Source organism: Brachypodium distachyon, chromosome 1, assembly GCF_000005505.3.
Source record: "Brachypodium distachyon strain Bd21 chromosome 1, Brachypodium_distachyon_v3.0, whole genome shotgun sequence".
Lineage (NCBI taxonomy): Eukaryota > Viridiplantae > Streptophyta > Magnoliopsida > Poales > Poaceae > Brachypodium > Brachypodium distachyon.
Window position 1 is genome coordinate 8,932,047 of NC_016131.3, and position 24,785 is coordinate 8,956,831.

The 24,785-nt window shown below is 44.0% G+C and overlaps 3 protein-coding genes across 3 annotated transcripts; 1 reads left to right on the top strand and 2 right to left on the bottom strand.

The window, feature by feature from the left end:
* Positions 1-1,666: 1,666 nt before the first annotated feature.
* On the bottom strand, positions 1,667-4,385 carry LOC100846550 (beta-glucuronosyltransferase GlcAT14B). Its single transcript, XM_014897538.2, has 3 exons — positions 3,504-4,385; positions 3,277-3,392; positions 1,667-2,626 (listed from the first exon to the last, which is right to left on the bottom strand). The coding sequence occupies exons 1-3, from the start codon at positions 4,274-4,276 to the stop codon at positions 1,980-1,982; spliced, it is 1,536 nt and encodes a 511-aa protein (XP_014753024.2). The 5' UTR covers positions 4,277-4,385; the 3' UTR covers positions 1,667-1,979.
* A 761-nt stretch (positions 4,386-5,146) lies between these two features.
* Positions 5,147-12,862, bottom strand: LOC100846860 (HIPL1 protein). Its single transcript, XM_003559509.4, has 7 exons — positions 12,631-12,862; positions 12,338-12,495; positions 10,319-11,113; positions 9,970-10,186; positions 9,209-9,387; positions 6,537-6,778; positions 5,147-5,769 (listed from the first exon to the last, which is right to left on the bottom strand). The coding sequence occupies exons 1-7, from the start codon at positions 12,743-12,745 to the stop codon at positions 5,376-5,378; spliced, it is 2,100 nt and encodes a 699-aa protein (XP_003559557.1). The 5' UTR covers positions 12,746-12,862; the 3' UTR covers positions 5,147-5,375.
* Positions 12,863-16,029: 3,167 nt separating this feature from the next.
* Positions 16,030-23,598, top strand: LOC100832402 (ribonuclease TUDOR 1). The gene is made up of 17 exons (XM_003561032.4): positions 16,030-16,188; positions 17,186-17,353; positions 17,707-17,781; positions 17,891-18,004; positions 18,085-18,189; positions 18,304-18,510; positions 18,590-18,805; positions 18,891-18,998; positions 19,128-19,298; positions 19,380-19,577; positions 19,676-20,038; positions 20,127-20,357; positions 20,435-20,620; positions 20,976-21,053; positions 21,151-21,345; positions 22,103-22,480; positions 22,992-23,598. Exons 2-17 carry the CDS (start codon positions 17,204-17,206, stop codon positions 23,178-23,180), a joined length of 2,964 nt encoding a protein of 987 aa, XP_003561080.1. The 5' UTR covers positions 16,030-16,188; positions 17,186-17,203; the 3' UTR covers positions 23,181-23,598.
* Positions 23,599-24,785: the final 1,187 nt, after the last annotated feature.

Consider the following 24,785-nt stretch of genomic DNA (forward strand, 5'->3'; position numbering starts at 1 on the left):
CGACGGTCGATCGATGGCGACACAAGTACACAACTAAGCTACTACTATGTGTATACAGTAAGATTGGTAGGGTAGCTTAGTTGTGTGCATGAGAGTATTGGGACTCGGTCGCTCGCGATTTTTTTTCCGGCAGTGGCCCCCGGCATTTTTTTTTTGACAAATTCAACCTCCTTCAAAACGAAATTGCAAAAGTAGCCTGGTGAAAGGCCTTTCCGCCCATGGCATTGGCGGAAAGGTCTTTTTGTCAATGGCATTGATGGAAAAGGGACAAAAGCGTTTTCCGACAATACAGTCCGTGTACAGTACATTCCGCCAATGTCATTGGCGGAAAGTCCACGTGTTTCTTTTTAAGCTTTCCGTCAGGCTAGTTTTGTCAATAATTTCCGGAGGAAGACAGTATTGACAAAAACGTTGACGGGCCACTGCCGCAAAAAATTCCTCTCCATGAAAATATTCCTGCCGCCAGCTGAGAGACGGAGTCCAAGGAGGACATGCATGACTGGCTAGCTGCATGAACGCAGATACGGGGAATATGTATAGCAAGAAGCCAGGAACAGAGGCAGGCGGTACGCTACTGGCTACTGCTAAGTGATAACGACTAAGTTGCGAATTGAGTCAGTCCAGTACATGCGTGGGCAGTAGTATGTGGTTGCTTTCGGCGATCCATGGCAAGGTTTTGGTTAGCGGGCGCCGTTAACCACATTTCCTAGATAAAAAGTTTTATTTTCTGGAAATTTCGAAGTCAAGACACAAATGAACATCAAATTATTTGTGTCCACTACATGGTTGTGTGTAGAGAGTACTACGTACTCACACCGTTCGCAAATAAGTTTGTATTTATAGGTTTTGTCCTAAGTTAAAATTTTTATAAAAAACGTAGCAACATTTATGACACTAAGTTAGTATCATTAGATCCGTTTTAAAATGTTTTATATGCTGCTACTCTTTTTAACAGAGTTGACTAAATCTAGAAATGTTTGACTTAAGATAAAACCTAAAAGTACACTTACTCATGAAGAGAGAGTATGTGTCATATCGGTTACCCAAATCCCAGTTTCTCTAGGAAAAAATTGCTCCATGCTTGATCTAGAGCCAGCTGTTATTAACCTGTTCTTTTTTCGAGCAGCCGTCACAAATTCTACGGGACCATGTTTGAACCGATACTGCCTCCTTTCCTAAATATAAGAAGTCATAATTTGTCTTAATTCAAACTTCTTAAAGTTTGACCAAACTTATAGAAAAATGTATCAACACCTAGAATATAAAATAAGTATATTATGAAAATGTATATCATCGTGGACTTAATGGAACTAATTTAGAGTCATAGATATTAATAATTTTTTGTGTAAACTTGGTCAAAGTTTTAAAAAATTAACTTCACAGAAAGATAGGAACAGAGGAATTGAAGTAACTTTTAACACACAATGCTCAATCGTCCATGAAAATTTGTAGCGGCAAATAAGTTTTATCACGCTGGATTTGAACAGGCCATGTGCTGGTATGGACGGGCCTCGTCAGGCCGCCGATTGCCCAGTGGCCTCAGTTGGGCCTTGTGTTGCGCTGAGTCAGCCCACCTGTGCTTTAAAGAAAGCCGGCACCGCAACAAACAGAGAAGCACATCAGCTAAAAAAAAAAAGCTAAATCCCCTAAAAAAAAGCACAGCAGCTAAAGAGATGGACAGCTCTGTCTCAAAAAATAAAAAATGATACAGAGATCGACAACGAGAGGTATAAATAAATGGAGTATGAATACTGGTAAAGGAAAAATTATATGGTATAAATTGGGCACATTCCTCATCCCCCGTAGATGTGTTGGTATATCCCAAGTGCCCGGCAGCTAGCATCATTTACCGTCGTGAGGTATCACCTACATGCCGAGAAATCTCACTCCCGGTAACAAATTAAAATCGACTATACACTGCCTCAAGGTGTGACGCTGAATTGCCATCCAGGAAGAACATTAGCAATTAGCATAGCAGCTCATGCCCCGCCATCCGAGCTCTGTCCTACATCTTTCTTTTTATCATCCGCAGCGGCAACAGGCTCTACTAGTTTGCACTGCTTCGGCCGGAAGTTCTCCTCCGACAGCAGCGACGACACGAGCCGCCGCAGCCTCGCCGCTCCAGGCCCCGGCCGCAGGAGCGCCGCGTCCCCGACAGCAGTGCACGGATCCTCGCCGCCGCCGGTCCGGTTATTACTCTCCCCGGCACCCCCTGACCGTCCCTCCCCTTCCCCTTCCCCAGCGGCCGCGGCGGATCTGCACCACCCTCCGGGCGCGAGCGAGCCGGGGGCGCGGGAGAGGAGGTCGGCGTCGATCCGGTCGAGCACGGGGTCGTCGCGGCGGAACTTGCGCGCGAAGGGGGCCTCGCTGCCGACCATGCCGTCCCAGTCGGCGAGGGTGAGCAGGTGCGGGTGCTGCATCGGCGGGTTGTCCCAGGCGATGTAGTGCAGGTCGCTGTTGACGGTGGTGTTGCGGAACTCCTCGGCGTTGCAGGCCACCGTGTGGAAGTAGCCCTCCGGGGAGGAGATGAAGTTGGCGTAGTACAGGAGCACCGTCCGGGGCAGGTTGTCCCACCCCCAGATCAGGTACTCCACGAACGGCTTCGATAGCACCATCCACGCTGAGCCTGGAAAAAACAGAGAGGAGGGCTTATTAGTTGTCTTCTGAATTTGGAACTTCTGTCACAGGGGAGAGTTTATGGATGAAGTGTGTTGACTGTTTACTGCTGTAAAAAGATAGGTTTACATATCCAAAGATCAAATAGTTTTCTGGTCGCATATAATCGATCTAGTATGGGATAGTTGCTGTAATCAAGATGTTTTAATTCTTGGATGTGGTTGCCATCGAATCCTGATGTTCTTCTGTAGTATACATGCAACGTGCACCGCACCATGATTTCTTAGGTCAAAGTAGCTAATGCGCAAACCACAAATGAAACAATATTGTAACCGGAATGCAGCTGGCGACTTGGTCCTGAATGATTAGTACAAGGAAGTTAATTATCTTAGGTTACGAAGTCAGGGATAAGTATCGTGTCAAAGTGGACACACAGCGGCGACAAACACTACGCAGCAGAAAGAACCTAATCTAATTAATACCAGTAATTAACTTGCTATGTGACAATCGGAGACGATGGCATTTTCCTAGGAAGAGACATTGGCATCCACGCGCGCGTGCCGTAGCGCAAACATTAAAGTTCATCATGGGATGCAGTGCACCAGAGTAAATCCATGGACAAATTTGCAGCAGGCAGCAGCAGCAGCATTTTTTGCATACCGGTGAAGAGTTTGAAGGCGGTGGGCAAGCTCCGCTTCTGGGGCACCCAGAACAGATCGTCCTTCTTGTCCATGTAGAGCCCCGGGTCGACGATCATCGGCATCGCCCTCGCGAACCTGACACAAACCCGCAATTCAATCACAATGAACAGAGAAAACGATCGAGGATCAGGCGATCAGCTCTCCATTCCAATCTTATGAGAAGAGCAGAATTTAACCGGCACGCACGCTTTCCAGCCGATGTCGCTGGTGTGGTCGATGAAGCTGAGCCCCCTGGGCAGGCCCGAGAACACGTCCATGAGATCGTCCTGGGTGACGAGCGGGTAGTCGGAGGCGGAGAGGTTGACGAACCAGTCCCAGTCGGCGCCCTTCCCACGCCCTTCCCCCCACAGGAACGCCGCCGCCGCGTGCAGCGTGGTGGTCACCATGGTCGGCCCGCGGTAGGTGACGAGGTTGGCCTTCTCCACCACGCGCACGTTGCGCGCCGCGGCGAGGACACGGTGGGACGCCACGAAGGCGGCGAGCCCCGCGCGGTCCGAGTCCGGCGCCTGCGCGTCCAGGTGCAGGATGTAGTGGTTCCGCGGGTGGTAGAGGGCCAGGAGGACCCGCCGTAGCATGGCCGCGTCGCCCGCTGAGCCCGAGATGAGGTACGCGAAGCGCGGCGGGGGCGGGGGAGAGGGGGAGGCAGGGGTGGTGGGGGTGAAGAAGAGGGAAGTGGAGGGGAAAGGGATTGAGGAGGAAGCGAGGAGGAGGAAGAGGGCGAAGAGGCCCCCCGCGGCGACGGAGAGCACCCACCGGAGCGGGGAGGGCGCGGCGGACTCCATGGATTGGGATTTGGAGCTAGGTAGGTATGCAGGGAGGTGTGGTCTGGAGGGAAAGACGAGGCGTGGGCGAGTGCTTATAAATGTGGGCAGGAAGTACATGGTCGTGGTGAGGGGGAGCACGACGAAGGTGAAGGCATTACTCCCATCATCATCATCCATGGCACCACCATGCTCCATGGATTCATATCACAGGACAGGTGGCACGTACGCGCCCTTCTGCTCTGTTCCGTGCAACAGCTAGGAACAACGTGCGCCCCAAATCCACGCGCACGAAGAAGGGAGATCGGGGGCCAAATAATAATTCTTTTCGCACGTAGGTCATGCCCGCCCATGACGTCGTATATACGTATACGGGCGCGCGCGGCCGGCCGGCCGGTGGATCGAGCCGAGGACGAACGAACGCGCTACGTACGTTGTTTTCGAAAAGAATAATTAGATTAACCAATCCCTCCCCAGACCGGACTAATTTATCTATGCAGGTCAGGCCGAGTTATGCCGGCGCGCGGCACCTTGCCGTTGCAGCAGCTGTCACGGGCTACCACGTACGCCACGTACGTGCTATCATCCCCTTATTATTAGGTTCGGTCCCCAGGCTCGTCGAAAAAGTCGACGAGAGCGGGGGGCAAAGGGATTTTCCGAGGGATTGGATTCTTCTTAAGCTTGATTCTCTACTTTTATTTTTTGCGTCCTGGGAATGATTGTATTATGGAGTGCCCGTATGATAAACAAGCTCATCTTTGCTTCTTGGCCGTCCACACGTCCGCACGATTGCTGGAGGGAGGATCACGGGCAACTAACCGCAGAATGAATGGAGAGGGGAGGGCATATTCGGTTAACGATGCGTTTCCCGACAGGAAGCAAGACAGAAGAACGTACAGCGACGAGCTTCTTCCCGTATTTTCTGAACCCGATGACGGCCACCTAGGCTAATGCGTACAAGGGGGAAGACAAGGACGGAGGAGCTTGCAGATGAGTAGCAACTTAACAGAGTTGGTTCGGCGAATCGATCGCCAACACATTCATTCTTCCCCGGCTGGAGAGTCGTCATTCCAGAAGCCCGATATGTATACTGTATTATCTTAGTTCAGATTTGGCAGCCATACATCTATATCTGTGGTTACAAACTTTGGGGATAGAAACCGAAAGAGAAAGTTCCGCAAGCCATAAACCACATAAAGTTTGAATGAAAATCAAGCATCACAAAGTCCCCCGTGCATGCTGTACAAAATACTAGAACAAAACAGTACTATTTTACACAGGCATAACCGCATAAAGCTCAGAAGTACAGTATATATACAACAAACGCCAAGGACACTGCCATTGACTTCCACACCCGTGTCGCCGAGGCTAACGACGAAGGGCCAGAAGGTGTCGCTGTTCCATTATCGGTTGCTGGTTTCTCCGTGGGGCAAGTGTAGCCACACAAGCTAGGCCGGACAACCCGGTAGACGCCTTTGCTCGCCAAAACGAAGATGTCCTTGCTGTTGTCCTCGCCGAAGGAGAATATGTAGCCCAACGACAGGGTAGAGCCTCCGTCTGCGGATTCGCAGGGCATCGGAGAGTTCTTGGAGCAGCTGAATGGTGTCAGAGTGGAGGTGTAGTTTCCGCTGCTCTGTGGGGTCTCTGAGCCAGTCCACATTGCTGATGCGTATAGGTCCGCGTAAATATACCTGAAATCATGTTGGGCGATGATAAAGCTAACGACGAAATCATTTATGATAAAGGTTGTAAAGACGAAGCTAAGCTGCTTGGCGCCTGCAGCTTATCGATGGTAAATGAAGTAGGAAACTTTTCTTTTTCTCGAACATGCCGAGCATCATGTCATATTCGTTAAGAAGAAAGCGCAAGAAGCACCAGTACAAACAAAACCCGAGCAGGTCAACAAGAAAAAAAGAAAAAAGAAAGAAAGGAGAAACAAAAGAAGGAGAAAGCAAAAGGAAAAACAAAAAAGGGGCTATACAAGGGGAGATGAAGTAGGAAACTAGGAAGACAAGAGCATTACTTCCCTGGCAAAGTGGGGATTGAAGAATAATGTTCACCGTGCTAAAGTTGTACTTTTGCTTATTTAAACATTTATTTATTTGGTAGAGTTTGCACCGTGTGTGAATATGTTTTTATATCCTTAAATGCTTATAACCCGGAATTTGGTGCACAATGTTACGCATTGAAATTGCAATCAACTCATGCAATAGAAGTTATCTGAACATAGCAGAAAGTTATAGTGTTGACTCGTCGAGATGGTAAAGTAAGGATATAGCAGGTGGCGTAATGATTTGAAAACCATGATTATCAGAGTGCAAGACTAGAGATGTGGCAATTACTCGAGCTGCTGAAGGAAAAAAAAAAGGACTAACTTTTGCGCCATTCGATTCTAGATCTCGTTCCTCGAAAACAAGGAAATGCAATAGGAAGTTCCTGACAGGAAAAGGCTGTATACCTTCCATATAAGCAGGGATCTGTGGAACCTCGATAGACAAATCCGCCTGTAATTGATGCAGATCCAACGTTCTTGTTGACAGCAGAATGATTGTAGCCCATGACAGGGAAGATGGCATTTATGGAACTAAGTGATGTATTCCCTCCAGGTGCCCATTCTGGATCATAAGTATATGGGCCCTCATATGCCCGCCACCCATAGTTTCCACCCTTGGAGATCAAATCTACCTCTTCATATGCATCCTGCATAAGTGAGGTAAAAACACCATTGAGATTAGATGGACAGACCAAAATGCAATTTCTGCCGAGGTCAACCTATGAAATCATGGTTTGTTCAAAAGTTTGTATTGAACCAGCAGTAGTTCTGTTCTTTCAAAATAACCGAGAAAAGGCATACCTGAGAGAAATAAATCAAAATCATCACCCTACTTTCCTTAATGTGGTGGTTTATGGGTGAAACACCGTTGTTTGTTGTATCTATACATTGGGCGGATCCAGTGGGGTGGCATGGCACGCCATCCAAGGCCAAGGTTTGCCTCCCTGTCCGGCTGGGTGGTCTTGGTGTTCGGAATGCCAACCTCGTGAGCACCGCTCTTCAGCTCCGATGGCCTTGGCTCCAACGCACCGCGGTTGATAAGCCTTGGGCCTCCTTCCGCATCCGGTTTCGGTCACAGATTCTCTCCCTTTTCCGGGCGGCTTGTTGCTCGATTGTGGGAGACGGTCGTTCTACTTTCTTTTGGACAGACAGCTGGATCGATGGCCGGTCGATTATGTTCCTCGCCCTGGGTATCTTTGCCGTGGTCGGTCACGGGGCCTCCCGCTCCCGCACGGTGGCTGACGGCCTTGCGGAGAGTGCCTGGATTCAGGACATTTTGGGCCCCCTTAATGCCCAAGGCTTGGCCGAATTTCTCCGCTTGGCTGATTCTCTCGCGTCGGTGACACTCCATCCCGGTCAGGAGGATGTTCTCCACTGGACCTGGTCGTCGGCGGGCGTTTATTCTGCTAAATCGGCATTTCTTCACTTCTTTGCCGATCGCCCGAGCTTCGCCCCTTGGTCGCAAATTTGGTGATGTTGGTCGCCCCTGAAGTGTCGTATCTGGGTTTGGCTTGCTTGTGCCAATCGCTGTTGGACTGCTGATCGCCTCGAGCGTCGCAACCTTCCCTCCAATGTGCGATGCCCTCTTTGTGATCAGGTGCCGGAATCCATGGCCCATCTTCTCCTTGGCTGTTCCTTCTCGAAGGCAGTTCTCCATGCCGTCCTGTCCAGAGTTGGGGCTCTTTGCTGCTTGCCTCGCCCCTCGGAAAGCCTGGTCGATTGGCTTTTGGATGGGGCTCGTAGGCTCCGGAGGAACGCGAAGGCCATCAGGACGTTAATCAATCTCTCCCTCTGGCGGATTTGGAAGCTCCGTAACACTTGCGTCTTCGAGGGGGCCTCTCCGGTGGTTGCTCGTCTCGTTGAGGATATCTTCGTGGAGGCGGATCTTTGGCATGCTGCCGGCGCTCGACAGCTCGACCGCCTCCCCCTTCACTCCCGGCCCCCCGATGCCGGGCTTAGTCCTTCTGTATAGGGGCCTGGAGCCCATCCTGCCTTCTTCTTCTTCTTGCTGTTTCCTTTTTGCTGTTTTTGAGCATTTTGCTCTTCGGGCTGCCTTTGTACTTGCGCTTCTTGCGCCTTCTTCTTAATGAAAATGACACGCCGCTCGGCGTGTTCGAGAAAAAAAAAAGCAAAACTTTTTCCATGTACTAGTATATATTTACTCTGCTGATCTGCTGCCCAAGAACCACAGGACCAAAGCCCATAGGTGAACCACCAATGCACGAACTAATCATCCAAACTCTAATTCCACTGCCCACTTGTAAGTGCCATTATATAGTCCGAAATCTTAGAGGTCAAGAAATTATCAAAACACTTGAAGATGGTGAGACAGAAAGTGATTGTGGATTAAATCGGGAGATGAGGTTAGCTAGGCCCAGTGAAACTTGCTGGGGTTCTTACTGTAGAACAAGTGTGAAACTACCCAGCAATGTGTTATGTACTGTAATTTCCACAAAAATTAAATATGGGTGTCAAATTTGCATTGTTCGCATACTCATGTATTTCACCTCGGTCCACCATAATAATTTGCATCGAAATTTTGACAAATTTTGAATTTTTGTCGAATGACGTTCACACATGGTAGTTAAATTGAGTGTGCAAAGTGTGGCACCCCCAGTGGTAAAATCCTAGATACGTCATAAATTATGAAACTCAAGCTTCACAAAATATGATGATCATAAGAGGTTTAAAGAATCTTGTATCAATGCTGAAACATGACCCATGATGAAGGCTGAAACTGTGAAACATGTACGTGTTAAACACAGAATTAGAGATTAGGAATACTAGAAGTAGATGAAAATGTCGAAAGCTAGTGCAATAATAAAGGTTATAAAGATCTGAGCCTTGAGAATGAAAAGGGAGTATTTTGAGTTATATCAGTCCGATACTCATGTCAAGATTCCATCAAAGCCCCAGAAGCACTGAATGCAATATAAATTCGAAATAATACAAATTCAAGACTATCATATGTAGAGTAGGATAATCAAGCAACTTCACTATAAATACAGTTAAATTTATCAATGAAGATTGAGCAACAAGCAAATTAAATGTGATGTATTGCTTAGTCTTGAAAATACCTGTCCAACATCTGCACAATAGAAGTAGGAAGACCTCTCAGAATCAAAACTGCATCTCCATGGGTTCCTAAATCCCAAAGCCCAAGTCTCTGGTTGTAAGTCACTATCTTGAACAAACGGATTGTCCTTCGGAATTGAATAGTTACCCCACAAGCTCTGGTTACTGATTTGATTCTGGCCTGAAAAACAGAAATTAGAAGGACCTCGGAGCAAAAACATAACCAAAATCAATTTTTGTGGTGCCGCATTAACTGCCTATGCTACTGCTTTTTCAATCTATAAAATTTCTAAAAACTTCACAGTTCATCTGAGAAAATAAAGTCGACCGACAGCAAGCAATCAAACTAATTCCCAGAAAAGTCTACAAGTTTAAATCGACATTGAAGCCTGGCCTTGAACCAAAATAGGAAGTAAAAGTTTAAATTTAAATCGACATTATCGTCTAGCCATACACAAAATTAGTAAGTTAATGTTTCTCAAAAATAATAATTAGTAAGTTAATGTGATTTAAAATCGGCAATAAAGGCAGCTAATGACCACTGTCAGCTATATTTAATAATCGCAACCATCTGAACATAGCTAACATCTGCTCACAAAATTAGTGTGGAAACGGCATGATCCTGATGTTCCTTAGTTTGATTTGCAGGCTGTTCAGTTAGCATCATTAAAAAAATCAAACGTTTTACCCAAATGATAAGCCTTAATCAGATGCAATTATGAAAGAAATGAAACTAAGATCCTTATTGCAAGGGCTAACTTACTTTGTACATCGTCAATGTCAAGCCTAATTATTTTCCCAAGAAGTGATTTCTTGTTCTGAGAGAAATTGAATGGGTCGCCTTTTTTTCCACCATCCCCCATCATAAGGTAGAGATAACCATCTGCAGGCCCAAAAAGGATTTGTCCTCCGTGGTGAGCTCTATATGGCAGTCCCATTGTAAATATCCTTCTTACCTCAGATGGATTAGCTGATGTTACCTACAAAGCAAACCAATACTAATGAGAATGGCATTATGCCACCGGGAGTATGAGAAAATAACAACAATGAAATAAGGGTAAAAAATAATATTGTATCAAGATCTGCGCAAAAGAGGGTATCCAAATGCATACCGCAGAAATATTTGATGAGGAGGCTTTTGCAGAATACTCTGAAACAACAACTTGGTACTGGCATGGTGGGGCACCATTATCAGTGCCGAGCTTTGAAGGGTCACATTCAACATCAGAATTGCATGAACACCTACCAGCACAGCTAGGTGATTGGGTTCTATCACAGTTATAAGAAACAAAGAAGCGCCCATTGGTAGCAAACTTTGGATGAAATGCTATACCCATGAGTCCAAACTCAGAATCTAAATGCACTTCATCAGTTAGATCGATAAATGGGTTCGCCTCATCAAATTGTAGAGTACTTCCAGAGCCTTGTTCTGGGACATTTGCCAACCATATCTTTCCCGCTTGGTTAGACAAGAAAACTCTGTTGGATCCATCAGGGTGAGGGGCCATGTTTAGGTATGACCCGTCACCAATTTTCTCAAGGCATACCCCTTTAGGAGAGGGTGGTGGTTCAGTAGTGTTAAACGAAATTGCATTTCCATCGAAGCATACTGACTGGTCATTAGATGAGCCACCAAACGATGTGCAGAAGGTACTTTCTGACTGCCAGACATCAATAAGCTTTGATGATGAGTTAGGAAGTCTTGCACTTCCTTGCAAGGAAGGTTGAAAAGGAGAGTTCAATATTGTAACATTTTTGCACGTTTCCCAAACTAGTTTGCAGTAGTCTTGTGTGGAATCTTTTGATTGAGAAGAACGACTTCCTGAAGAGGTATAATTGCACAGAAGAGGAACCATACGAATCTTTGAGCTTGAGTTGAACAAGTCAGCTGAAAATGGATTGCATTTCTGAAAACAAACAAAACTGTATTAACAGATGTTCCAGGGTGTTCAGAAGTGTTCAGTGCAGCATCAAGGCAATAAGGTACTCCCTCCGTTCATAAATATGAGAAGTCCTAGCTTTGTCCTAAGTCAAACTTCTTAAATTTTGACCAAGTTTATAGAAAAACATACTAGCATTTACAACATATGAGTATACTATGGAATTTATATATCATGATGGATTTAATAAAACTAGATTTGTAGATGTTGGTAGATTTTTCTATCAATTTGGTCAAAGTTTGAGAACTTTGAATTAGTACAAAGCTAGGACTTCTTATACTCCCTCCGTCCCATATCAAGTGACGAAATATTACATGTATCTAGACGATTTTCATGTATAGATACATCCATATTTGGTCAAATTCGAGTCACTTAATATGGGACGAAGGGAGTATTTAGGAACAGAGGGAGTATCAATGAAGCGTGATGGAAACCAGGAGAGGGTTTTTAGTAGTACATGGATAAGATTCAAGTTAACAAATCACTGTTGGGGTGTGTTTGTTCTGGATTCAGAGGTTTTTATGGTTAAGGTTCCGATGAGCAACCTTCCTGGCTATACCTAGACATTTATTTTCTGAATTTTACTTTCATGCATGAACATTTTTTGCTTATTAATAAAAGCAAAAATATAATTCCATAAAGGAAAATAACCTGATACACAGGCTAAAAATCCCAACAGGTACCAGTAATTACGATGACACAAAACGTAAAAATGCTTTCCCCAAGTTCCATCTAGAAAAACAGAAATTATGGTCCTTAGCAAATACTAGCAACAAGTAGCAATTAGACTCGTGTGCTACCTTTTTACCCTTTTGCAGACTTGGATAAATATTTGTCCTTCTCCGAATTCTTTTTTTAAGAAGAAACTATTCTTTCCCTCAAAAAAAGAAAAAAAAGAAACTATTGTTCTCCGATTCATGGCAATACTAATAACAAACCTACGGCAGAGAGAAAATATGAAAAGGTACTAACGTAGCATGAGATTCAGCTACTTCTAATAGGACGGGTCAACGCTGCCACCGAGGTTACACCTGGGCGCAAGCCCTTCGTCCCCACTTCCCCGCCCAGGCAAAACGTCGAACATGTACTGTGCATCCCAATGAACACACATGCTTGTTGCAGTAATACGACCTATGTTCGTTACCCACTAATGGGAACGGGAGCAAGAACATATCAATCCTTAGTCCTTACCGCGCAGAGGACCGACTTGAGGACAGCAGCGCACGGTGCGTCAGAGACGTTCATGGCCTTGAACTGCTTCTGCAGCGCAGCGTCCGCGGCGACGTCGCAGCAGCTGCTCCCTCTGTAGGAGCAGAATCCCAGCGTCCCGTTCAGCGCCACCGGCGCCCCTGCAAACGGCAAGCAAACCCGATAGCACCAAAATCTATCGCGACTCGCGAGCCAGCCACGGACAACGCAGACGATCGTCAAGACAAATGAAAAGGCTCAGCAGCAGCAGCTGCTGCTGCTGCTTCGGTGCTCACTTGAGTCGGTACATAGCGGGAGGGCGTGGAGGAGCCAGCAGGACTGCCATGAGAGGCAGCAGAGGAGGAGGAGGACAGGGAAAGAGACTGAGCGTCGTGAGCATAGCCTCCCCATCGTGGGACGCCGTCCGGTTCTTGGCTCTGGTTCTCGCGCGCGGGCATGATTGCGCAGCGGCGAGGCGAGCAGCGGCTAGATTTATTGGGGGCTGAGGATGGGGACGGGGGTGGGAGGAGGAAGAAGGCAGGCGGCATGTGAGAGTTGACCAAATTTGCAATAAATAACGGCGACCGCGAGACATTTGCCGGCTTGAGAGCTGGGGCTTCTTGGTTTTACACCAGGAGTAGGAAGATCGCTATGACTTGTTTAGTTTGCCTGATCAATGCGGTGAGCACAGCACGACGTTCCCTCCTGTCACCGCTCGCCACCAACACTCTAGCTTGCTTATATTTTCACAGTCGGATCAGATTCATATCCGTCTAAAGAATATAAGTACGTACTGATACAATATCAAATCATCCTCACAAACCTCGTGGAGTTACGTACGTGTATGTTCGACGTTTACCTGAGAATTTAGCTCTATTCATCAATGGTGATTTTTTTAATATAGGATTTGCCAAAGTTTAGTGGGGTCTCTTGAACCCAAAAACCCAATGCCAATATGTAGCTCTACATTTTTACAGTATTGCTCATAGCACTCCCTCAAAGCATTAATTACCGGGGAAGGCGAACCCTGGAGCCAAATGTTCAGAGTCAGAACCTACCCAACCACTGACATTGCTGTGTCTTTCCGTATTTGCCCATAAATATAAGAAATCATATTTTTTTTTGTTCTAAGTTTTAGACTTTTTAAAGTTTGAACAAGTTTATAGGAAAACATACCAACATCTACAATATGAAATAAGCATGGTAATATACAGCATGACCCACTTAATAAAACTAATTTAGAGTTAGAGCTGTTACTAGTTTTTTCTTATAAACTTAATAAAAGTTTAATAAATTACACTGTAACTTTTATACTCACTCTGATCCATATTACTTGTCGAAATATTACATGTATCTGGACGCTTTTTGAACACAGATACATTCATCTTTTGGCAAATTTGAGACAAGTAATATGAATCGGAGGGAGTATTTAAAAACGGAGATGAGAACTTACGCAGGTTTGTGCTTCTAACAGGATAATCAAAATATTACAGTACATAGAAGGGGATATGGTGGTCCACCAGACTACCACGAGTCACTTGATTCCCACGTGGGTGTTGTAGTTGGGTAAGTTAAACAACGATACGTACCACCTGACTACTTCAAGATGGGACGCCGTGGATTGTGCGTATAAAATCGCCGTTGGTCCATGACCGTTTAAAAACACGCCTTATTTTTTGTACAAACGGGAAATCGAGGGACGATCGTTGTGTTTTCTGAAGAACTTCCTGTGTGAAAGTTCAGTGTTTGAGAGCATCGCAACACAGTCACGCAGATGTGTTAATCACCCGATCTTAATACAGTTCGATACTTTTCACTTATACCGGCACCAGGATCGCTACATTATTTCTGTGTGCCGATCAAATCGCTAGTGCCGTGCATGCGTGTAGCTCGTGGAAAATCGCAAGTAGCCTAGCGACAAAAATTGTCAACCGGGTCATCAATCCTCCCTCGACCACTTGATAAAAACACGAGTCAATGGGGGAAAAAGATCTCACGGGAAAATATGGACGGAACAGAAGTACTCGTCGAAGCAGATTGTCATTTGTCAATGGCAAGAGCAAAGTAAGGTAAAGCCTCGATGTGCCTTTAAAAGGGTCGATCCGCTCAACGTCACAACCAGGATACAGTTCAGCGATCGGAGTAATGGAGCAAGTGGAAGAGGCCCCAATTCCCAATGTTGAAACATTTGAATTGTGCAACTGTGCAAGAGTCCAGATACATTTGGATACTCTTTTCTATTCCGTATATCTAGGCTGCCACGCACACGTTAGGCATCAATTGAAACTTTTGTTCTAAGGGCTCGTTTGATTCAAAGAAATTTCATAGAAAATTTGGAGGGTTCTATTCCTAAGTAATTTTTCCTTCGTAACTCGTTTGATTTACAAGAATTGAAACCGCAGGAATACTTCCTATGGACTAGTTTGCATGCAATTCCAAAAGAAAATTTCCATGAGATCTAACCTCATGGAAAATTTCCTTTGTCTCTATGACAACAATGAGTAGCACATGATCCTTTAAGCAAATCCTACATTTTTCCTGTGGTGCAATCAAACAACTTCTACTACACATTCCTGTGTTTTGAATTTCCATAGGATTCAACATGCCATGACATTCAAATCCTATGTTTTTCCTATTCCTGCGATTTTGAAATCCTGCGAATCAAAGAGGCCCTAAAATTTGGACAACTTCACGTAACAAAATTATACTCCCTATTTTACCATGCTGTCAGGGCGTGACCTAGGCGTGTCAACATGCTGTCATGGGCGTGACCTAGGCGTTTTAATGCTGTCACGGTTTTCCTATTTTACCGTGCAATAATAGGTGGAGACGATATGTCGTGGTTTCCTATTATTGCATGATAAAATAGGAAAACCGTTGCTTCCTTATCTCATACTCCCACCGTTTCATATTAATTGGCCACCTTTGCTCTAGTTTTACGTTATTGCATTCTTATCTAATCTCTAACGTGGCGCGAAAGAAACAAAAGAGGTTGTTCTACTCCCATACTGCCGCTTCTATCTCTTGCACGGCGGGAAAAATAAAAAAACGGTTGCTTGTCGTTTCACGCTGCCGCTTCCTTATCTGATCTCTCTTTTGGGCTGCTAATCTCGATGCACTTCGGTTCCTTCCAAAAGCTCGACAATGTATCTAATTCCAAATGAAATTTAGAATTATTTCATTTGAATTTGAACTTGTGTGCAATACCATGTTTTTGTTTATTTTATATGACGAAAATTTGGTATAGCTCGCAATTAGTTGGTCGCCCTACTCTTTTGTCTGGTGCATGGAAAAAAATGGGCGAAAGCTCTGAAAATCAGCAGGTCCTCTTCGCTAATTCTTGCCTTTTGGTTTTGGTCTTCTGTCTGGTAATTTCTTGATTGGAAACATTTCGCCCTCCACCCACATCTGGATTGCAGATCTCACTTGCAATATCTTGATTTAAACCGAATTAAACCGAACCGATTTGCTTTCCGTTGTCGAATGATTTTGCTACCAGTAGTAGGTGCCTGCTAAGCACAAATTAAATAAAGTTTATTAACCTGAACAAGCGTACCGTATCAGGCCATGAAAAGAAAAACCCAAAGAAAAAAGAAAGGTAAACCGTGCCGTATTAGACTATGCGCCGTATTTCTACTTCAGGCCGGAACGTTCAGTCTATGAGGTTTCGCACTCTTTATAAAGGAGGAGGAGCTTGATCTCTTCCGAGAGTCTCCCGTTTAGCCAGTCGATACATCCAAAAACCTCACGCGCTCTCCCCTCGCCGCGAAGCCGGCGAGAAGGGACCCCACGCCGCGAACCTCGCTCGCCGGGATCCGCTCCGTCTTCGTCGCTCTCCGGGCGACCGCGCCGAGGTGAGAGTCCTGATCCGATGCTCTCTGTCTTTACCCACGACTCCACTACTCCACCCCGATCCGATCCGCCGCCGAGAGCCTCCGAGCCACCTCGCCTGCCGTCTGCCGCCGCCGGCCCGCCGCACCGATCCCGAGATGGCGTCGCCTCCTCCCGCCTAGTCGCTGTGGCAGAAGTGCTTGGAAGTTTCCAGCCATTAAAGATCCAGATCACGGAATTGCCGCTGTGTAGTTTTCCTCTTCTCTTTTTCCTTCCTGAGCCGCCGCCGAGCGCCTCATCCCCCTCGCTCCTATTCCTCGTCGCCTACTCCCCGTTTCATCTCCGTGATCTCCCAGATCCTACTCTGGGTCCTATTGGGTTCTCCGCCATTGCCCGGGAGTGGTTGGACTCTTGCAGGTTTTTGGGGTAGGCGTGGGCCAAATCTGCTGGGTGCAATTCTTTTCCTATGTTTCCTTTTGTAGTAACATGTTCGTTTTTAGCAATTCTTGTGTAGTGTAGGGATAATAGCTGGATGTGATATCCTGCTGTCCACTTCATGTTCCTACATATATATCTGTGATGTTTACTGCCGGTAATCCCCCCTTCTTTCTGTAATATTGATGTTGCGTATTGTAAAGAGGGCTGTTGTAGGGTCTGAGACTTGGAGTGAATTGATTTGCAACGTAAAAAAACAGCAGGGATTTATGTGAAAAATTGACATTGTGGTCAATTTGGCACATGATCACCCATTTTTCTTCTTTCCTTCTAGCAACATGTGACCTGTGGAGTGAAAATTATGAGTCACACATCAACTAAAAAAAAATCTGTGGAATTGTAAGGAGACTGCTAAATTTGGTTTAATTGCTAATAGAGTTCCATCTTTCCTTTAGCAACATGTGACCTATTGCGTGAAAATATGAGTCACAAATCAACTAAATAAAAAGAATCTGTGGAATTATAAGGACTCTGCTAAATTTGGTTTAATTGCTAATGGAGTTCTATCTTTCCTTTTGATTACAGCATATAACTGCTACTACCATGGCATCAAACACAGGAGCGTCAGGATGGCTAAGGGGTAAGGTGAAGGCTGTGACTTCTGGTGACTGCCTTCTCATCATGGGCAGTACAAAGGCAGAGATCCCGCCAGAGAAGTCCATCACTCTGTCATACCTTATGGCTCCAAGACTGGTAAGATTCAATCTGCAGTTGATGAAATCCTTGTCAACAATAGAAATATTGTTTGACATTTCAACTTATTATTGTCTCTCTTAATTTCGTCCATGAATTCTGTAAAGTAATTGAATGTGGTTTCCATGTTAAGCTTGGGAGCTGATGGAAGTTCATATTTGTCACAATAATTATCTCCACCATTGCATTGTTATTCCTAATCTTTGATTGTGTTATGTTCGCACGGTTAACTCTTAAAGAAATAAACCTATAATAGAGTTGGTGCTGTTTGTTGCGAAATACATATCTTTACCTTTTATTTCTTTCTCTGTTTTTTCCTTGTCTATTGAATCGGAAACTTCATGCTGCTCTAGGCTCGTCGTAGTGGAGTGGACGAACCATTTGCTTGGCAGAGCAGGGAGTTCCTGAGGGAACTCTGTGTAGGAAAGGTACACCATCTGAATTTTACATCCATTCCAAAATCTCCTGTGTATACATTATATTCGCAGAAAACATTTTTCTTTTCTATTCAAAATTTAAAACTACTACTTACTGCAGGAGGTTACATTCAGAGTGGACTATACAGCTCCTAACATTGGACGGGAATTTGGTACTGTTTACCTCGGCGACAAGAATGTTGCCTACTCAGTAGTTTCTGCAGGATGGGCAAGGGTGATGATCTTTTACTCTTTCCTCGTGTATTTTATCCTGCTAAATGTTGCACTAATTTTTAATCTTATTTGCTTGATCAGGTAAAAGAACAAGTCCCGAAGGGCGGTGAACAAAGCCCATATCTTGCCGAGCTGCAGAGGTTGGAGGAAGTTGCCAAACAACAGGGTTTAGGGCGTTGGAGCAAGGTTTGCAATCTTGGGTTTCCTGCTGTCTGGCAACCAGCCTTTTCAATTGGATGGCATGAATGTCATATTGAATGATGACTTGCTTTTGTTTCATATTCTCCGGGAACCAAATAGGAACCTGGTGCTGCTGAAGAATCCATAAGAGATCTTCCACCATCAGCAATTGGTGAATCAAGTGGTTTTGATGCAAAGGGTTTTGCGGTTGCTAATAAAGGAAAGAGTCTGGAAGCTATTGTTGAACAAGTTCGTGATGGCAGTACTATCCGTGTTTACTTGCTCCCAAGTTTCCAATTTGTGCAGATATATGTTGCTGGAGTACAGGTATGCTTCACATGCCCTTTATTTTCCTCTGTATGCCTTTTCCTTTAGAAGATAAAACATTGAGAACAATGAAATGTAGGCTCCATCCATGGGGAGACGCCCACCAAATCCTACTGTTGTTACTGAAGCGGAGGGCACTGCCGATGCCACAAATGGTGACGATTCTGGGGAAACTCCTGCACCACTGACTACAGCACAAAGGCTTGCTGCATCGGCGGTATCTACTGAAATTCCACCAGACAGGTTTGGCAGAGAAGCTAAGCACTTCACAGAGACTCGAGTTCTGAGCAGAGATGTAAGACACCTTTAGTTCAAAATTTTATGGCATATTTGGAGCCAACGTTTCTCACCCTTTCATCATATTTTGTATTTCCCTCTAGGTGCGGATTGTTGTGGAGGGCACAGACAGCTTTAACAATATAATTGGTTCAGTGTATTACCCTGATGGTGACACTGCAAAGGACTTGTCCCTTGAGCTTGTTGAAAATGTATGACTAACTATTTTATACAAACTCCTTGTATTCACAATATTCATTCTTAGAGACAAACATTGCTTAATTTTCTTAAGTTGTTAGGCATTCTGCATTTCAAAATTGTTTTTAACCTTCCCATTACAGGGTCTTGCGAAATATGTCGAGTGGAGCGCGAATATGCTAGATGTCGAAGTCAAAATAAAGCTGAAGAGTGCTGAACTTAAGGCAAAGAACGAACAGCTGCGCATTTGGACTGGATTTAAGCCACCAGTCACAAACTCGAAGCCAATCCATGACCAGAAATTCACTGGAAAAGTAGGTTTCATGTTTTCAACGTAGTGTTTTTATCATGATTTGTGTGACTAACAAACTTGGTTCATTTTGATCTCTTCATAGGTGGTAGAAGTTGTCAGTGGGGATTGCATTATTGTTGCTGATGATGCTGCTCCACACGGCAGTCCTTCGGCAGAACGCCGGGTTAATCTTTCAAGTATTAGGGCTCCTAAGCTAGGCAATCCTCGTAAAGAGGAAAAGCCTGCAAATTTTGCTCGTGAATCTAAGGAGTTCTTGCGCACACGGTTGATTGGCAAACAAGTATGTATATGGTCTCTCTATATTCTGACTGAAGTTACAACAATGAGAAGTTGTGATCTTAGTTGAAAGTGATTGATTTTTTCCTTTCGATTTTTTAGGTGACTGTGGAAATGGAATATTCTAGAAGGATCAGCACTATGGATGGACAGAATGTTCTTTCCTCGTCAAACGCAGCTGATACCAGAGTTCTGGATTATGGTTCGGTTTTTGTAGGTTCACCATCACTGGCCAGCGGAGATGACACATCTTCAATCACTAGCCCGGGCAACCAGCCTAGAATTAATGTTGCTGAACTTTTGCTCTCGCGGGGCTTTGCTGAGATATCTAAACACCGCGACTACGAGGAAAGATCACATTATTTTGATGCTCTATTAGCAGCTCATTCACGAGCTGAGAAAGCAAAAAAAGGACTTCATTCTGGCAAACTTTCTCCTGTGATGCATATAACAGATTTGACAATTGTATGGCCTTCTTTTGCTTCTTTCATTAGTTTCCTTTGACACTTGACCTGCTTCTGTGCTAACTTGTTATCGGTTCATATTGACTCAGGTTTCTTCTAAAAAGGCCAAAGACTTCCTTCCGTTCCTACAGAGGAACAAAAGGCATACTGCTATTATTGAATATGTTTTCAGTGGCCATCGTTTCAAGCTAACAATTCCAAAGGAGACATGCAGCATCGCCTTTTCATTGTCTGGTGTTAGGTGCCCAGGTAAAGATGAGCCCTACTCGAGCGAAGCTATTGCTTTGATGAGGAGGATGATTTTACAGCGTGATGTGGAGGTATGACTCCGGTTGCCTCTCCGCTATGCCCTATATTTTCGTCTTGAATATATAAACAATACCAAATTATTTTGCAGATTGAGGTTGAAGCAGTTGATAGAACTGGAACATTCATAGGTTCCTTGTGGGAGTCCAGGACCAACATGTCTTCTGTTCTTTTGGAGGCTGGGTTGGCCAAGCTTAATTCATTTAACTTGGATCGGATTCCGGATGCTCATGTCCTCACAAGAGCTGAACAGTCCGCAAAGCAGCAGAAACTGAAGGTAACTCATTCATCTTGGAGTATATCTTTCCTACCTATAAAGTTCGGAGGTTGCGGTCGTCAGTTCACTCTTTCTCAGCCATTTTCTTATCACATCGGACATAACAAGTAAAAATCTGCAATAACCCTATCTTCCCCAATCTTTGTGTTGTCTCTGCTCTCCATTCTCTATTATGAGATTGGGTTCATAGTTCAAATCTAGCAAAGCCTGTTGTCAGGCCTTATTGACGTTGCGCATGATCTTACTATTATGTTGTCATTATTCTATTTTTTTAACGATTTTGTAGCAAAGCATTGACACTATGCTAGTATATAAATATATATACTTCTGTTACTGACACCTTTTTGTTTTCAAGATATGGGAGAACTACGTGGAGGGTGAAGAAGTTTCCAATGGATCAGCCTCTGAATCCAAACAAAAGGAAATTCTCAAGGTTTGTTCCTGAACAAATACGGAGTATTAAATATTGAAAAACACATTTTTGGCTTAGCCAAAATAATGCTGACATGGGCTCTATTATCTGACTTCAGGTTGTTGTTACTGAAGTCCTTGGAGGTGGAAAGTTCTATGCCCAGACAGTAGGTGACCAGAGAGTGTCTTCCATTCAACAACAGCTTGCATCATTGAAACTTAAAGACGCACCAGTCATTGGTGCTTTTAATCCTGTGAAGGGAGAGATAGTCCTTGCTCAGTTTAGCCTCGACAACTCCTGGAATAGAGCCATGGTATGGTTAAAAATAACTAACTATTCTTGTGCTAACCTTAGTAACTTATTTCTACATCATCTTCACTGAAAGTTCCTTTTCATATCTATTTGTCTCAAGTTTCTATGCAAAACATTTTCCGCGCCATTAAGTGTAAGATACCTGCCATCTTTGTGAGTTAAACTGTCTATCAGTTACTTGTAACTGTACAATTAGTTTTTTTTTGCGGGTAACTGTACAATTAGTTTTAAATTTTGGACAGTGGTTTGGGCCATTTCCTTAGAGATACCTATGCTAGATCTGTCATTAGCCATTTAATTCATGTGTGTTTAACAAGTATCAGTATCTTACTCGAGCCAGTGGACCTGACCACAAGGTAAATGAGTTATAAATTTATTCTTAGTTAAACCATTGTTAGTTTTCATAGACTTATGCTCATCGCACTCATATTTCACTAATGTTCTGCTACTGTTGACTACTTAATTTTCTTCTGTCGCGAACTTCTAACTTGTGAAAAATTAGTAAATGCTATTGTAGGCAGCTAATTTTACCTTTTGTTATTACATAACTATAAGGAAGTGGCAGATGCCTGAGTGTCATACTTAAGAAACTAACAGTGCACATGACCAGAATACGGTAGCAGTATATCTTATCAAGTTGCCTGTATTGTTGGAAAACATGCTGAGTGGTCCATTCCTATGCAATGCTACATGCTTATACTTTTCTTACAGTCATACGATACCCTAAGGAAGCATTTCCATTGTAACTCCTTGTGCAGATTGTCAATGGACCTCGAGGAGCTGTAGAGTCTGTAGATGACAAGTTTGAAGTATTTTACATTGATTATGGTAACCAAGAAGTGGTTCCTTATAGCCGCATACGACCTGCAGACCCATCAGTATCCTCTTCTCCTGCTCTTGCTCAGCTGTGCAGCCTTGCCTTCATAAAAGTGCCTGGCCTGGAAGATGATTATGGTCAGGAAGCAGCTGAGTATCTTAGTGAATGCCTTCTCAGCAGTTCGAAACAATACCGGGCAATGATTGAGGAACGTGATACTTCTGGTGGAAAATCAAAGGGACAAGGGACTGGGCCTATTCTCATTGTGACTCTGGTTGATGGAGAGGCAGAATCCAGCATCAATGCTGCCATGCTTGAGGTTTGTGCTACTGACTACTTTGCATTATGGGCTGGTGATCTTCTGCAGAGTCTGCTTTCATCTTTCCACATGAAGCGTTCTTTTATAAAAAATATTTTTAGATCCTATGAAAAATAGGGTTGGAGAATATCACTTAAGCAGTTTTAGCAGGTTTAAACAATAACTCAGAATTGGCTCACAATGTTTTGCGGCTGACATTGACCTTGAAATATCCAGATCCCGTTTCTGATGTTTTCCCCCCTGAAATGTGGTATATTATGGTATATATGGACTCTGGGCTTTAGAAAACCAATAACACCTGAATATCTGATTCTAACCACGGTTGTCTGTATTGAGTCATAGATTGCCAAACTTTGAATTTTTGTAAGTAATTATTCGTAATATTTGTAAAAACAAATGGAAATAATTGTTATTAGGTGTCATTATTAAGACTGGCAGCTAACTCATCCCAGTAATCTACTTGTGTAATCTGGAAAGTTCATTCAATAATGTACTCATTCTGTATGTGCAGGAAGGGCTTGCTCGGCTTGAAAGAAGCAAGAGATGGGACACCAAGGAGAGGAAGACAGCACTCAATAATCTGGAGCAGTTCCAGGAGAAAGCAAAGAAGGAAAGGCTGCGTCTTTGGCAGTATGGAGATGTCGAATCAGATGAAGAAGAACAAGCTCCAGGTGCAAGGAAACCTGGAGGGCGTCGGTAGATGGGAGAAGTCTGCTCCAGACAGTGGTATGGTCATGATTCAGCCATGAAGTTTTGGACACCGAGTGGAACTCTGTCAGGAGCTTATATTAAAACTAGTGAGAGGACTTCATTTATGCAGTTAGTTGGAACAGAACTTAGCATCGCGAAATTTTCTCACTTTGAGCAGAACTACCCTTCTTACATCTTTGGAGTATAAAAAACTTAAATACATTGTTTTTCCCCTAAGCTCAATAAGGTCGTGTCCTTGTGGACTGTATTTCTTTGTAGACAGAACATATAATACTTAGAATGGCGGTCAATTAAAATTCAGGATTGAACTAGAATATCAAAATGGAAGTTGTACTGGTGTCCTGTACTGTGGATATGACAATTTGTTTCGTTATGTTATTCCCTGGAAAGATAGTCTTCTCGATTTATTTTGTTTTTATTTTGTTGAGAACACGGCCTTCTGGTTCCCCTAGTCGTCAGTTGCATGGCTCCTGTTTTTGCATTGGTTCTACGAGGATAGGATTTGTGGGTAGTATGAGTTTAAATCGTTGGAGTGTGCAGTTGCTTTTCGTTCCTCTCATTTTGGCTCTTCCCGGCTTGCTTTGGTTTCCTCTATGTTATTTTTTTCCTTTCACCTCTTTCCCTTTTTTGCCGTACAGTTGGCATGAATCTCACGTGTTCTTCGAATATAAAATGATGCACATTTTTTAAGAGAAAAATGACACATATTTAGATTCGTGTTTAAGAAAGCAAATAGTTGCCAGTTATTTATTTTGATAGTTCTTTGGACCCGTTAAATTTGTTATGTGACAACAAAAGAGTTTATTCACGGATAAATAGTACTACCTCTGTTTCATAAATGTTTGTACTAAATTAGTGACATTTAATATGAGAGGGAGGGAGTACTAGATCTTGGATTATACAAGCATATAATAACATGTTTCTGCTGGCAAGTGACAATCGAAGAGCATATGTCAATATGGGTGCTCCACTCAGCAAACAAAATGGCTCGAAGTAGCAGACGTTGGAAGAGAATGCGGGTACCACGGCCAGCTCCGTGACGATGAGGCGTTAACCCGCATTTCCTCCGATCAATCAGATCGGTCAGCCCCTTGGCTCTCCTCACCTCCACACCTCGCTCTGCCAATAATAAGCACAAAAGTAGCTCCTTGCACCTTCAGGGCTATTAAATTCAAGTGAAGTAGATTTTTTAGAAAACAAATAGTGTGAACTGATGATGAAACTCCAAAAACCGAACTTCTACTAAATGAAAACCTGCCATTTCAAACATAGAAGTGGAGTTTGTTGGATGATGCGGGTGAATGCGGCTGTACAGTTCTCTAGAATTTATGTGGAACTCAATTAAATGAAAGAGGTCATGATTTACACCAATTAAACTGAAAGCATATTAATAGCTAAATCAGGCGACTGTACATGCTGAACCAGTGCACAGTGCTCTTAACTAAAACCTAACTGTACTTGATAAACACATACAGCCTCAGGTCTGATAATTTTGTAGCCAACAACAAACAAAGAAAACGCATGCTAGACAGTCTGTACTGTACAGTATCCTTCAGCCAGAGCTGCTTAATTTTCCATGTCCAAGAGGCCCCAC